Raw genomic sequence first — 16,643 nt, 5'->3', positions numbered from 1 at the left:
AGACAATGGCAAAGGAATAAACAAGGTGATATGATCAAATTATACCACAGGTTGTGTGTCTGATTGATCAATTTGATGACAAGGTCAGTAAAGAAACATATGTAAAATAAACAACATAATTAGTTGTGATTATATTTCCTTTAAATTGAACTGAATTCCTTTTTGATATATATTGCATGTAAAACGACGCTGTAAGCTTCGGACACTGTGCGTCAACGCTGAAGGCGCCGAACAGTCAATCAGAGCATTGGATATTCACATCTTTCTGCTGATGTTGACGGCATATCGTACCTCCCGTTCGTATGCTGAACCGCAGAGGTGATGTTCGCATCGGTTCGTTTATCTAGAATTTTTCTGTGCTCACGGTTGCAGGGAATAAGCAAGTACAGTGTGTGCCGCTAAGCTAACTAACAATATCAGCCAACCTAAGGAGTATCAGCAAGTGACCGTCCAGGGATCGTTGACGAGCAGCTGTGCTTCAGCTCGATAGAGTAGGTTCTCAGTTTCACTAAGCAAGCCGGGAGGTTATTTAGGTTGGAACTGCCACAAGTTTATTAATAGATAATTGAACTACACGACATAGTCGATGATAGTTTAAGAACCTAACTATCATCGACAGTTTTCAATTTCACTTCGTTTTGTAAGCGGGTTTATATTTAGTTTGGACCTAGTTCAAGTCTATGATGAAAACAGCCCAAGAACTTGATGATATCACGCGTGTGGTCAAACGGGTAAAACTATCGTCGTCTATGAGGAAAATGTGAACAAGCGCAAAATCAGTGCCGATAGAGTATGATAGCCTAATAAGTAGTTCGTGACAATTAGATGTACAAACGAGAGAGCGCTCGAGCCAGTTTAGGGAATGGAGCACTAACTTTAGGATACTACAGATCAACATCAGCGCAAAGCAGTTAAGTTGGGTGCTCAGTTCCCCGGAACGGCTAGTAATCGATCTTAAGTATAACCTTGTATGGGAGCACGACATCCGAACATTTTATCTTAGATCGCGTACTGAAAATCAAAGATTGTTGGGGCTTCAAGACGGTGTCCAGATGCCTTCGGACGTAACGAAGCTTCGGTCGAGTACCTTCCCCGGGCTGAGGAACACCGCTTTAAACATGTCTTGCAACTAAAATCAGTAACTGAAATCTAAGATATCAGCTCAGGTCACCAAAAGGTCGGCATCGTGAAAAAATCGGGAAAAAAAGACTACGTCACAAAAATTAAAACCTTAGTCACGTTTTCTGTATTTCCTGTGAACTTGCTACGCTGATAACTCACAGAGCATTGCCAAAAAACAGGTTTAAAATATTTTTCGCTTGTACAAACAAAGCAGAATCTGGATGTTTTCCAAAGAGCCCATTACAGAAAAACACGTATACTTGAAATATTGTTCTGTTATAAAAACAAAGCAGAAGTAATCTGGACGATTTCCTCAGTCAAAAAAAACTGCTGGTTTCGAACTCCTTGCACACATTAAGTAATGTCCAATCGAAATGGCACTGACAAAGCACCAACGAGACAAAGACAGACTGGCACCAAAATGAACTGTCCATGATATGACAACTGAGATCTCCGGCTTGCCTGTTAGAGTTGTCTCGATTGTTATCGGCTAGTCTTCTGTGGATCGTGGGCTAGCCGAACATAATAGTGGGATTGCGTTTTAATTAAACTGAGCTTATAATGCCGTACTATGTATTTCAAACTTTTAAGTGGGTAGATAAATTCCTGTAGTCACGGTTTGATCAATCGAATGGAACTTTCTGGGGCACCGGATTATTACGTCGTGGTAGTTTTTCATGTTTTCAGTCCAAGAAGCCACTGGGCTGTACTTTCCTGTGCGTATTCAGGTACACATATTTTGCTGCACTAAGTGTTGATACGTTTTCAATGGAAGCTTCTGAGCAATACCGTTCCATGCTTGTGGTCATGATATGGTTTCAGTTTCTTTACGTCTGTTTTGGCCTGTTGTTCCTCAGCTGAAACAGAAACTGAGACACTCGATACTTGGCACTCGTTCGCCGATTAGTTCGTCATGAAAACTCCCTGGTTCGTCCGTTTTGAAGTTTTAATCCCTTCCTTCACTAATCACTGATAACAAATGATTGATCAACATGCGCCTTAACCCGGAAAGCCAGTCGGATTTTTCTGCATGTAAATCGCGTATGAAATTCGCGTGATTAATGTTTCGTTCAGTGGTCTTACTCATGTAATGATTTCAGTGCACTGGGCACGCGATATTTTTTCACCGAGGGACGCCCTCGACGGAAAGTTTGTCTGTAAACTGTGGTTTGCAAAGGAGTGTCTCAAATTAGCGACTTCTGATGAAAAACTGCTGTGAAAAGTGATTCAATGTATTAGTTGTAGAAAAAATAAAATACCATGTAATTTTAGATATCACAGAGAAACTAAACAATCAACTGAGTTATCATTTGTCAGTGCCGGGTCAGTTAAAAAGGCACGCACACTACAAAACTAGTCGAATAATCTCTATACCTTCGAACTGACCGCAAGCGCCCACTTAAAATCCTCATCAAAAAGCATGTGCGAATTAAGAGGTTAGCAGAAATACCCCGGGTTTATTGAGAACTGCAGTAAAATGTCAAAAGTTCGGCAGCATGACTTAATCAGTGAAATCATTGAAAGGAACTATAAGCGCCCATCGCCGCTTGGTCGAGTAAATACGCCCGTATTCTAGAGTGGCGATGCCCTGAGGCATTGACCTCGTGAAGATCTTGCTCAGAACTAACATTTTCATGGGAAAAATAAAAATACAAACTTCATATTGTCATTGCGTCAACCGCATATTGGTTGCGACGACGGTGCGTCGTCGCACGTTTGCTTAGAACTGCAAGAACTAAAATTCCCATTAGGCAAGCGGACCCAATCTTAACACCGCAATGCGTCGCTTGTTATATTCGACATGACTTTCATCAGTTCAATCGATACTGATTTTTCTAGGCTAAAACTGTAAATATATTTTTGTACTGAAGAAAATCTCGGTTAATCAGTCCTGAAGACGGCAAAGTTCATTTCTGTTGTTGTTGTTGTTGTTGTTGTTGTTGTCGTTGTCGTTGTCGTTTTTCTTTTTCAATTAGCTGTGAAACTAAACGTTTAAAGCTGCTTTTGAGCAAGGATGTTTGCTCGGTTAGTTACAAGACTACTGTATGACTTCTGGTAGGGCTACCTCCTGGAAGTATCGATGAATTGCAGCTAGACACCAGGAAAGAGTTTAATTTTCTCTGCTTTGGATCACTAAACACCTTTGGCTAGCCTGACTGTTTCGAAAACTCTTTAGGGTTTGAAAATCATGTTCAGTATAGTCTTTTGCTAATACATAAAAGCAATCAGACTAATCGTCTGCGGTAGTAGGTAAGGATGGCCGGCGCATCTCGGTCATAGGTATCGGTCTGGTTCGATTCCAGCTTGATTTGTATTGTTCAAGTGCCGGAGGTGCTGATCCTCAAATCTTGCACCACAAATTGGATATTGTTTCCGGAGCGGTATTCATTCACTATAGCTAGCTCAGCAGTTTGCATGGCTTAAGCCCACCCGCGACATATCGAGCGGTTAATCAACAAAAATGGTATGTTTTTGCGGGATTGCACTTCAGTCTGCGCATTTCACGCACGTTTAGCAAAGATTAACGCGAGATATTTGTATAATGTTCCAGTAAACGTCAGGAACTTTGACAGAATAATTTTTCCATTTTACCCCGCATTCACTTTTATCATTGCTTGGTCAAAACTCTCGTCCAAAACTTAAATCGAATCAGTGAAGTTTGATATTAAATACAATGAAGGAACGAATTTATACGAGTTTTAAAAAAATATATTTAAAAAATATTCACTGAACGCTTTGGAATTCAGAATATTCAACAAGTGCACCAGACGAGAGATATTGGTCGGTAAAACTGAAGTACTGCACATTTGGCAAAAGGAGACTAAGGCATAAAGCAAAGTTATCTGCACGATTCAATCCTGTTGATTTGATTTCGTTTTCGTCTGGTTTACAGGAAATCTAATACAATGTCACTATCAGTGAATCCGACTTCCAAAACATTCCTTGTCAAAGTGTTCTTTAAAGCATCAACATATTGTGCTAATAGCTGTTATTCAACAGCATCATCTTTTTGTTTTGTTTTTGTTTTTTTAAAAAACCGTCTACGTGCTTTCCAACACCCGGGTGAAAACAACTTTTAGCCACAGATAAAAATTTTTCTTTAGTACATTTCGAATACATTTGTTATGTTGTTGCCCTTTGGTAAAATCTTTAGGGTTTTTCTTACGCGAGAATTTTACTGTTTCATTTGCTGAAACAGTTTTCACTGAGCAATATTTAACCATATCGTTCACTATGCCACGTTCCAGGACTTCCTGAGCACTCATGATTCGACATGATCATCATTTAAAGTATCGGTCTGGATGTGTTTCAAAACAAAATTCCAGCACAGAATTACTAATTCTACTGGCGCAGTATTGCTTAGAGGGATCGACTGCTACTTCAGCGGTTTTTTTTTTTTTTTTTAGCGTTTTGTGTGGTCAAAGGTTTGCAACGGCCAGTAGCTAACTCGTAAATCCGTGATACTAAACCGACAAAATATGAAACAAATATTGTTTTCGTTCAGGATAGGTGCATCATTTCACGTATGTTTTGGCTGGGTGTAACAGATGGAATGTTAAGTTGCCTTACTCAAGAATGACAATCAAACTAAACCTGGCTGATGTAATGGCAAAAACGTCAGCCCGTTGATACACAGTCATATGATATACCACTACAACAGATCAACTTTGTTGCCTTAAAAAAATGATGATGGTGATCTTTTGTCAGCACAACGGTGTATGATTCGTCTTAACTGAGATAATTACATGATGTTAGCAGCCAAGAGTTTTACGATACTGGCGTTAATTAGCTCTAAAACGATAGTCAATAATATAGGACGGGGACACCCAACAGGTCATTTCAGTGGATATTTGTTCGGGTAGCCATATTTATCGAATCAGAAATTCGGATTTCAAGAGTTGAAAAGAAAATCTAAAGCTTTCTTCGGCAAGATGTCAGCTTAAAACTTTGTAACACTGGAAAACTAATTCCTTTTGCTTTCGAAGAGACAAATATGTCGTTAAAAATATGCGAAACAGGGTGAGCTAGAATTTTCGTAAAGCCAAGACCAGCTTGCAAATTTGGTGAATGTAATTCCTTCACCGTGTAAAACTTTTAACAACTTCATTCTCAGCTCAAGCATCCAAGCAGATCAAACTTTATTAGCTTATACAAATAGGCCCGCTTTGAAATGACGAGAAACGATCTGGAAACAGAGGAATGTTTGGTATATCAACAGAGTTGATGGCTAAAGGTAAATTGGCCATCATAAAGAGATTCGAGTGCTGACGTTTCGAACGTGAGACCTTCGTCAAAGTGAATCAAGGAATTGTAGGTTGTTTTTGTTTGTATAGTCAGCAGTGGACCTACTAAATTGCGCGGTGGGAGTATGTTAACGTGAAAACATTGAAGAATAAATTACTCGAATGTAAAGCGTTCGTTGATTTCGTGGGGAAAAACAGTGCCGATTTGGAAGATGAATTTTTGTTCTTAAGTTTTGCGGGGTTTTGTGTTACCATGAAGAGAAAGAGAGGAAACAGCGTTCTAAGTATCTTGCTCAAATGTTCTGGTTGGCCACGAATTGGGTGCCCTTTGTAAGATCAATAGGGACTCGAGAGGATAAGTGATCATGGCATTTCTGTCATGTGATACCAGCCATCCCTGAGCTCTAACAATTTATGCTAACAGTGATATGATCTCTTATGGAGAAATCTTTGTACGTTTTGACAGTCCGGATCTGAATGTTCCAATGCAACAACGATTAGGTTCATTAATGCGTCAATTGCAGCGCTTGTGTAATACCGAGGTTTATTTAACTTCAAACTGTTTGCGAACAGATTTACTGAACGTGCGTCAAGAAAATGGCCCGGGTAAATAACGGCCAATAACGGAATTGTTTTCGAAGTTGTTCATGACGTCAATGAGTTTGGTCAAGTTGTTTTCTCACTGGCACGGAGTCAACATTCCATCGAATGCTTTTACTTCACAGTAAGTAATCTTCTAAAAGCTCCTTGAAATTCAGGAAGCAATAGCAAAATAAATCATGTAAAACTTGTTTCTTTGGGACTAAAAATTGTGTCTCATGTGCGTCGTTTTGCAAACAGATCGTTCCTAGAAAATGTTCGTTCACTGGGACAAGAACTGGTAGAGTGCGCTGTTGCTCGTAAGGCTGAGGAGCGAAACACTCAGTGGAGTTTTCTCACTCTTCATATCATGATCACTTTTATGGATTAGATGTCCATTATCATTCATATTGATTGCATATAAATCAGTAAACGCTGATAAGATGTATGTGATAAATTGCCGTCACTGATAAACTACGTACCGCCTCATCATCACTATTGGATCATAGAACGAAAGTACCTTTACTGGTGTGACATTTCTCTTTCTGCAACAAAGATCTTTTTCAAATCTAGTTCAACACCACCCTAAACAGTTCAAAACATTTTCTTCCTCATTCGTGATATCAATTTTGGTCTCAACACAAGCATACGAACTTACAAATCAGGGCTTCTGAAGTCGACTGGTCAGTTCAATTTTGACTCGCCGGTGATACAAACTGCGAAACCCCCTCGCCCCCAACACCCCTAACACCCCCCCCCCCCCACCTCCCTCAGCCCCTTGATCAAGATTCCTCAGAATTTTTGTGGTCTAAAACTGAGAAGTAAAGATGTTATTGTATAGTTGGAAGGAGATTAACAAAACGTAAAACGGATTCAAAACCAACGACGATCTACTTACAACTGATCATGCTAGCAGAGAGCATAATTATTTGTTCAGGAATGCGGTAAACGAACTTAGTGGAGCTAATTTTAGCGGCTACAAGTGATTATGCTTGGTCTATTGTTTTGAGCTCTTCAGGCAAAAAATTGCTGCCAACCACAAAAATGTTTCCAAATTTACACTTTTTTTCGCAAAAGTGTTTTGTTTCTCAGCATAATGCTATTGATATCGAAAATGTATTGACAAAGAGTTTTGTTAGACCATTTATGCAAAAGACGCAGATATCAGGAGTATTCAATTGCAACGGTCCACGTCGGCCTGTATTAGGGGCGCGTTTCTTTATCCACAATTCTGGAATAAGAATGGTTGGTACGGAATGCTAGGAATAATTCGGATTGTCTGCATAAAAAAAACCCCGTCGGTCCTGGCCGAGTAAACATTGCGTAACAAATATGGCAGCCGACGAAGAGGCTGCCATTGCAGCCGTTATCGCAGCAAATTAGAAGCAATGTTTCGAACGTTCTCACGCTCAGTAAGGATAAGTCCACGTGCCTTTCAATGACAACAGCCTTTTATTCTTGACAACATCAGTTATTCAAATTTAAGACCTGGAACACGATTCTCGTTGCGAGCGACACACAATTTTTGCTTTAAAATGTTTTAGAAGACATATGTTGCTCGAAATTTGCTCGAAATGTGAAATATTGCTCAAATGTTGCCCAAAGTACGAAAAAGTGCTCAAGGGTGCTCAAAATGCAAAACTGAGTGCTCCAAACTCAAAAAAGTGCTCAAAAGGTGCTCAGCGCAATCGTGAAAGGCCTAGCCTGTATATATGTTTGCATGAGCTTAATCGCCTCAGATATTGGGATTTAGTTCAGTGTAAAACTAAAGAAAATCTACAAGTCCTTAGGCGAAATGTCAGCTCGAAATTGTGTAACAGTGGAAAAGTAATTCTCTTCATTAATTTATTTTTTGAAGGAGCAAATTTGTCTTAAGAAATAAGGAAAAACTCAGCTAGCATTCTCGTAAAGCCAATAAAATTCGGTTCCCTAAAATTTTCAGCAACACTCAAACTATATTAGTTTATAGAAGATGTCTTTAAGGACTGTGGCTACTTTTGTTACTACGCAGACGTTCTGCGCATCTCGAGATACTCGGGTTTCCTATGGGTGGTGCCTACTAGTTCAAGGATATTTTTTGCACGGTTTAAAACTATTCGGAGAAAGCAGAACTTAGCAAGTGCTTTTGGTATCCAAAAAGAAAATTAGTAATTTGGTCAGTGGAATTAAGTCTTGTGTCATATTTCTGAGCAGTAAGGCAACCATTCGAAATCAATAGATGTGATGGATAGTGCATTGCTGTACACAATATACTGATTAGCATTAGGCTCTTAAAATTGAATGTGGTCCCATCAAAAATGGAAGTCAGAAAAATGCACGCAGGGTGATCTATTTTAGATAATCCTTCTATATTTAAATTAATCAGCTCTTAAAATAGAAGGACCTCTACAAAACAATAGTTTGAAAGGCCAAAAATCAGGCGACACACAACGGTTTATTCAATCGGCAGACAGAGTGGATATATGTTCGTTAGGTCTTGATCTAAAGTTTTCGTCGGCAAAATGTCGTCTCAAAATTTCACAAGCTGGAAACTAATTTCTTTCTTTTTCGATCGGAACGGCAAATATCAGGACAAAAATAACATTCCTTTAAAAGGATACAAAACAACCTGGGAACACAGAAGACAACATTAAGTTGAGTGCTCTTGAAAATTGGGAAAACTTTCAAAGATGGATGAATACTGTAAAAATTTAACAGTCTGCAAAAACGAACCACTACATATTCGATTTTTTTGTTTCCTTACGCATTCTGAGATTTCAACATTGAGAGAATTACACGATCTTCAGGACCTGAGCCGCAAAACGACTTAAAATAGCGTGTCGCCATTGTAGTGTTTTAAAAATAGTTTAAATGAAAATCATTAGGATAAAAATAACATTCATTTAAAAGGACACAAAACAAAATGGGAACACAGAAGACAACATTAAGTTGAGTGCCCTTGAAAAATTGGGAAACCTCTCAAAGATGGATGAATAAAAATTTAACAGTCTGCAAAAACGAACCACTACATATTTGATTTATTTGTTTTCTTCCGCATTCGGAGATGTCTTCATTGAGCGAAATACACGATCTTCAGGACCTAAGCCGCAAAACGACTTAAAATAGCGTGTCGCCATTGTAGTGCTTTAAAAATAGTTTAAATGAAAATCATTATGATAAAAATAACATTCCTTTAAAAGGACACAAAACAACCTGGGAACACAGAACTAACATTAAGTTGAGTGCCCTTGAAAAATTGGGAAAACTCTCTAAGATGGAAGAATAAAAATTTAACAGTCTGCAAAAACGAACCACTACATATTTGATTTATTTGTTTTCTTCCGCATTCTGAGATTTCAACATTGAGCGAAATACACGATCTTCAGGACCTGAGCCGCAAAACGACTTAAAATAGCGTGTCGCCATTGTAGTGCTTTAAAAATAGTTTAAATGAAAATCATTTGGGCAAAACGTGTAAGAGGATTCAGGAAACGACTTACAACGCTTGATCGCCACAGATACAATTTTGAAAACACTTCCGGTTTGCTCATTTCCTACCCAACCCATTCATTGTTTACAGCAGTGAGTACGTAAAATGAATTTCACATCGTGAAAACAGGAAGTGGGCTAAAATGGCTGACACAATACACCGGAATAAAATGCTTCTGGTTTTGAATAATGAGTTTAAATTCCTTAAATCAAAATGTTTGCCCATGAAGAAAAAACAATTTTCTTTATTGTCTCTAGTGTTTTTCTTGTATATTAACTTTTTCAAATGTTATAATTCTTCTTAAAACACCCCACAAACTACATGAAATTGCTTGATTATGTAAAATATCAAAATTATCACTAATGTTAACAACAAACCATCCCAGTTTATACATGATACCGGCCAACTTACCGTTGCGTCAAAAATATTTCACACAAGTTCATGTATGATTCATGAATTGTCGTCAAGGGCTAACTAACAAAACGAATGATTTTATTTACATAATGAACTAAATTCCTTCAAGGAAAATTTTTTGCACGAGAAGAAAAGCACGTCGTTTTATATTTTAACCGGTTTCTTTTATGTTCATAAATGTTTTCAAACTCTACTTGTCATCGGGAAACAATTGCAAACAAGCATAATTGCCCTTATAAAAAAATGTCGCCAAATTGTTGCCCTAAATAAACTGAAAAAGCATCTTTCGAACTTCTCTCCTTGGCTCTTTCAAACTAGCTCTCTAAATTTTAGTTTTAGAAAATTCCGGTTATTTCACACAGAGAGCTTAATCTTGAACTGCAATATGAAAATATACGAAAAATTAACCTGCTAAAGGCAAACTTTTTATAAACTGGAGTCTAGTTGTTCGCGAAAATACTGATTTGTACCACTGAAAATAATGGACTTACTACGGACGGATACTGAGCCTACGTTCTCGTCAATGAGACAAACTTTACAATATCAGCGCCCTAGCGGTAAATGAACACTACTGTGTCATTGAACCCAAATACCAGGGAGACTTTGGTGAAAATTATATTGAGTTGGCTTTTATACTCAAGAAAGAAAGTTACCTTAAATCAGGCAAATTATGACGGTTGAAGGCGGATAATCTGCACCGGCTAGATGTTCACATATTTTTATGTAGTATGCAGAATGATACTGATCGAGAACATCTAGGCAAGAACTTAGGGTGTGTTCGATTGACCCTATACTGGAATACGAATACATACAACGATGCCCAGAAATCTCTCATAAGAGGTACGAAACGGCTCTTAAATTATCATATGGTGAGTTTGCAGAAATGCCTTCCCAAATTACTAAAAAAGAGAAATCTAACAGCTATTCCGCTTATTCTTATTCCGAAATATGGTCAATAAGACGCAACCTTATATAGCAGTAAAGGTTCCACTGATTCCGTCATTTCACCATTCCGACACGAAACAAATGTTGTCGTTTTCTCGTCTTTTACTAAATTTTAAAAATTATTATTTATCAAGAGACGTTTTCTCTTGTATTTATCTATAAAAGCTGGTTTATCAGTGGATCATTTTGGATTCTTGCATCAAATAGTTCTAACCAAAAAGGAATAAACTGCGTGGCTGTTAGCTCACGCACCATGTTAGCTCATGTTTGCTTTGCTGTGTGCGTCAAATGAATTTGCTCTCTATTTGATTTAAAACAAGAAACGACGAAAGAAAATATTCAGTGTATTTTTTATCATCAGATTATTATTTTTTTGAAGTTCGATCTTTCCCAAGTTTCAGTTACGTTAATTATATAAGAACTTACTTATCTCACATACAAAAAATACTTTACTCTGTATCATTGGTATCTGTTTTGCTAACACCTTGATTGGCTAAATTCTTTTGATTGATCGCCCGCCAAACTAAAAATAGTTCTCGAAGTTCATAAGATTCTGATAGTATCTCGAGGTCATAAAATAATTTCTGTGGATTCCTAGAGTTGTGGTTATTTTTATTCATGTGTCGCGATTCTGTACAAAGAAAGGACAGAGAAGGTCATTCAGTATTGTTCATGTATGCAAACAGGCAGCGACAAGAAACCTAAACGACAAACACGCCCTGGATTAAAGCGTAAAAATAAACGTTAGTTATTGTTCTAATTAAGATTAATATTATGTCATAACAAGTTTCAAACCACATAAAAGATTAAAAAAGGTCCACACTCTCCCACACTTACATCAACCGAGAGTTGGAAGGTTTGAATCGCCTTTCTTACTGATATAACCTGAATGTCTTAAGTTTCGCAGAAACAGACGGAGTGCACTTCAGTTTTTGAATTTGCTGTGACTACAAGATGCCACAATTGTTTCGGAAAATTGTTCTTTTAATTTCTCTTTTTATGACCGTGAAATTAGTAATCAGTAAGCCATTGGAGAGAACAAAGTTGAAAGGAAAGTTTGTGGTATGTACATAACTTTGAGGCCTTTGTTCATTAAGAGTCACACCATCAGTGACTGAATGTCCCTGCTATCAATAAGAGCCCTCCCAAAAACTATTGCTGATGCAAGTTAATAGTCACAATAATAATAATATTGATAATTAAAATTAAAATTTGCATAGCGCAAATTCCATGTAAGCATGGCAAATGCGCTTTACAGGAACAAAAATTGATATAAACAATTAACTAATATTAAACTGCAGAAGTGGGGCTTAATAATGAAGTTAAGAATAATAAGTTAAGAACATATACTACTCTTAAAATTCTGAATATAAAAAACCTATTGTAGTACGTGTAAATTATTTGAGTAACGAAATTTTAAAATGATGGTCGTTCATTTCTATTCCAAGAAGCTAGCCAAAAAAACAAATGTCTATCAGAGTCTACCATCAAACTTTTTCATGTACTACTTCTAAGTATACTTTCTTTCGATTTCTTTATCTGCTCAGTTCAATTTGCCAGCATGTACTGGTTGTTTTTAGAAGCTGTTAGCTACTTCGATGGTTTGTCCGTCCATTAACTTTATTTATCTTATCCATTACGTATTTCAGTACGTTTTTGTAAAAAATGAAGCAAACGTAACGTAACCACGGCTTCTTTTCTTAATAGGATTATGTGGATCGTAATGGCTTCCTGCCTCGAGCCGCGGCGGGGCTGTTCAATGAGAGGGATTATTCCTATAGCCTGGATATTACATGAAAAGAACCGACGAGGAAGCACTGAAATCACCCGAACAGGAACGATGTGGGACGAAGGATTTTCAAACGGGAAAGCGAGTAAAGCGATACACGCTAGAGGGAACGATTTGGAATTCAAAGGTATCGTTACTTGTAGCTAGCAGTATTTCTTCAGTCCAGGCTTTGCAGTGGTAGTTTAATTTGTGGCATCATCAATTCTTATAATTAAAACAGTAAACTAGAGGCACTCAAGTGCTAGAGTCTCGGGCTAACTTCATCTGCTCCAGATCCATCTATAACTCAACGTACTGATTCAAAATTAACTTAAACAGATGAACATGTCATCGAGCCCCTTTGTAAACGCTAGTCAACCAAAGCGAACCAATTTCATGTCTGGGGTATGTACATGAGTACTCTTTGAAATACGCTGGAAAATGACGAGGATACCCAGCCCATTCACTATCGACCCATTCACTTGCAAACAGTTAAATTCGAGCCATTTTAAACCTCTTTTAATGGGACATCTCTTCTAATCTAGCATTCAGTAATGGTGACAAGAAAACGATCTATCCTAGCGCAATAAGGGGACACCTTTTAAGGCTGCGTGCACTGGGAGCTTTAATGTTTTTTCTTTAGCATTTTTTTTATCTATCCCGTTTTAGGACTTGACTTATGCAATTGAAAACTTCTCACCAGACTTGAGAAGGGAAGATATTGAGAGCACAATAGAGCAAGCACTACAAATGTGGTCGAATGCCAGTCAATTGACCTTCACACGAGTCACATCACCAGGAAATAAAGCTGACATAAACTTCAAGTTCGTGACTGGTTACCATGGCGACGGTCATCCAACAGACGGGCCTGGAATGGAGTTAGCGCATACGTTTTCTCCATTCAACAACTTGGGACTTGCTGGCGACGTCCATTTTGATGACGACGAAACTTTTACCGTCAATGGTGGGGACGGGGTGGATTTGCTGTGGGTGGCCGTTCATGAAGTGGGCCACAGTCTGGGACTGGACCACACCTATCGCCCTGATTCTGTTATGCTGCCGGTGTACAAAGGATATATGCCAAACTTGAAGTTAGCAAAAGATGATATAGATGGCATACAGCATCTTTATGGTGAGTTTAATTCGATATTTCACGTCGATAGATTATTTAATCTAAGATTAGCCACCCACATTGTCTCGTTAGATCCAATACGTCTTAAGTGTATTTGAATGGATTTCTAGATAGTCTAAAACAAAGCACTTTTCTGCCATTGTACCCTCATTTCCTGTTTTCCTATTCTGTCAGGTCTTCCAAACCCCGAAACGGTAACCAGACCTATACCCCCACCATCCCCTCCCCTGCTTCACGAACCTGTGCCACGCGTCTGCTCTGTAAAGAGAATAGATGCCGCAGTAAGAACCAGTGATCGTAACACGTACATCTTCAGTGGCGCGTATTTTTGGAAGCTTCGGAGATCAGGTGCAACTAGAGCCCTGAAGATCAGAGCGCATTGGGTGGGAATGGAGGATAACATCGACGCTGCTCTTACACACCACCAAGATGGAAAGACGTACTTCTTCAAGGGATCAAAGTAAGTGAATAAAAGTTGTCATCATGTCGTCTACAGATCGACGGACAAAAAGGAATTAACTGAGAACTCTTAGAAAACACTAACTGACTTCACTTCTGCTGAACGTAGCTGCGCCACAACCTGAAGGCTCTTTGCTGTTTTAATATAGGGTTATAAAGGGCATGGGTTCCTTTTCGAAACTTCATAGCATAAGATGGAACTAAAACTCGTATCGGAAAACGCGAAGCTCCTACCTTAAAATTTAAACTACTGAAACCTGAACCAAATTCTACACGCTAAGCCTCGTTGCATGCTTCTCTGAAGAATGGTTGAGGACTTAAATGTATTAAAAGTTTTTTTTCGTACTTAGTTTCTGCTCATCACGTCGAGTGCAACCGATAGGGCAGAATCAGGAACCGGTTGATAGTATCATATAAAACAAAATAAAAAAATTGATTTTATTTGACCAATGAAAGCGCAGTGCAGAAAACACATCATTGAAAACCGTGCTTTTCATTACTTTTATGTACGCCATGAAATAGCATCTTATTTTGTTTTTGACATCGGTTAGCCTTTGGCTTAACTTGACGTTGCGTAAAATATCAAAGGAAACTGAGATGATTATTTCAAAAGGGCATGTAAGAATATTTAATCATCACTGTTCTATTTGTCTTTTCGTGCAGATATTGGATCTTCAGTGATACAACTGTAATTGAAGGACCACTGAATATCACTCAACTCAACCTGCCGACACAACTCAACAACATGGATGCAGCCTTAGATCGGCCTGGGGAGGACCACGCCTATTTCTTCAAAGGTGACAAATATTGGCGATACAACTGGTCTGCTGGGTCTATTGACCAAGGATATCCACAAATGATCACTGTATCTTGGAAAGGACTCCCTAATGACCTGGATGCTGCTTTTCACTGGAAAAAAAGAAGAGTGTTTTTCTTAAAGGGTGGCGACTACTACGCTCTGAAACACCAGTGGTATAAAGGAGTGAAGAAAGGATTCCCAAAAACGTTTTTTACTAGCCATTGGTTGGGTTGTTCTCACTTAAGTTATAAATGAGAAGAGGGCATTGCCACTGAGATTTGTGCTATGTTTTGTTCAAAACTGTACAACGTTTTTTCTTAGAGTACAAAGAAAAAAATATCAAGTGACTTCACAAACAATAATCAGTTTTAAGTGATTTGTTTTTCCAAGACAAAGGGGGAAAACGTGCAACAATTATCCAATTATTTCAAGTTGCAATCCATTTTCATCCTACTGAGCCATCGCAGCCAAAATTAAATACTTAATACTTAATCCTGAGCTCTAAAACGAGCCGTTGTTAAGCTGGACCACTGTTTTATATTTTTGGGCTCTCTCCTTTATACAATCATCACTGACGAAAGATTTGTTTCTGAAAGGCTTTTAGGTTTTTTGACCTTGTACTCTTTTCGTATGACTTTTAAAAAAATCAAAATTGACAGTATGGAGGACAATTCTGACTAAGAACTATTTTCCACACATTCTAGATTTTCTCGGTGATCGCATTGCACGTATGACAGGGCATGTCTTTAGTGCATGCTACTTCACTTCACTTCACTTTATATATTTTGCTAACACAAATGCTCGGGCTCAAAGCAAAATGGGTTATCCTATAGTAAAAATCTGGAAATCGTCTATTTTGGTTAAAATTGCTGCAATAAAAATTTACCCACTACCAAAAAAAAAATAGTTTTTATTTCTATGAACGTTCCTGTGGTTCTGAAACAACGACCAACGACGCTTTGCTGACGGTTAGTTTTCTGAGTTGGCCCACTTTGCTTCCGAGCCCTCAACTCAAGAATAGATTTCTTGTAGAAAATACTGACATGAAAAGAATCGAACAACAAATGAACTTTATTTTCAAAAAGTATGACATTGGAGTTCTAAGAAAAGCTTTTATTACAGTAAAATGTTATTCTGAGTAAAGAACAAATAAAAACAAAGCAAACGGAATGGTTTTTCCTTTTTATACAGTCTTACATGATGGTAAAGTGTACTAATTTTTGCAGGCCCTGTCGAGTGAACAAGCCAGTATTCCTCATCAAATCGGGGAAACTTAACGGAAATATTTAAGATAGATACTTCAAATGTCGCTTTCTGGTCCAAAGATCGTTTTCGGGCCTTTAAAGGTTGTTTTTCTGTACGCAAACACAGTTTCATCCGTTCGTATTCTTATGTTGAACTTTTAAGTCATAGAAAAGTTTTAGATCCCTAATCTCTGAATTTCCGAGGTGCTGTTGGCTTTCCGAAAAATCCTAGCTGACCGTTTATTCATTTCACTCTCTTATGAGACATTTCAATTCTTGAAATAATGAAAAGCTTGTAAATTTGTAACAATCCTTTAATTTCTATCAGCTTGCAAATCCTTTTTGTTTTGTATATTCACTTGTTTGTTTACTACTTATTTAACTTTTGTTTTAGTTGTGGCTGTCAACTTGTCAGGTTTTGCAGTGACTATTATGTAAGGTGTTTCTGAGAGGCAACAGGTGTAGAAA

General features: G+C 38.0%; 1 protein-coding gene across 2 annotated transcripts; it reads left to right on the top strand.

Moving 5' to 3' along the window:
• The first annotated feature begins 4,264 nt into the window (after positions 1–4,264).
• LOC146487790 (macrophage metalloelastase-like) lies at positions 4,265–16,086 on the top strand. 2 transcript variants are annotated; one of them, XM_085127332.1, is made up of 5 exons: positions 4,265–6,090; positions 12,481–12,689; positions 13,211–13,673; positions 13,848–14,133; positions 14,796–16,086. In XM_085127332.1, the coding sequence occupies exons 2-5, from the start codon at positions 12,567–12,569 to the stop codon at positions 15,184–15,186; spliced, it is 1,263 nt and encodes a 420-aa protein (XP_084983458.1). In that variant the 5' UTR covers positions 4,265–6,090; positions 12,481–12,566; the 3' UTR covers positions 15,187–16,086. The 2 variants fall into 2 exon arrangements, with proteins under 2 accessions (XP_084983458.1, XP_084983464.1); XM_085127338.1 differs by lacking the exon at positions 4,265–6,090 and adding an exon at positions 11,344–11,835.
• The last annotated feature ends 557 nt before the right edge of the window (positions 16,087–16,643 follow it).

Source organism: Pavona decussata, unplaced genomic scaffold, assembly GCF_977016875.1.
Source record: "Pavona decussata unplaced genomic scaffold, jaPavDecu1.1 SCAFFOLD_13, whole genome shotgun sequence".
Classification (NCBI taxonomy): domain Eukaryota; kingdom Metazoa; phylum Cnidaria; class Anthozoa; order Scleractinia; family Agariciidae; genus Pavona; species Pavona decussata.
Note: the sequence above shows the minus strand (reverse complement) of the source record. Positions and strands in the feature narration are given on the sequence as shown.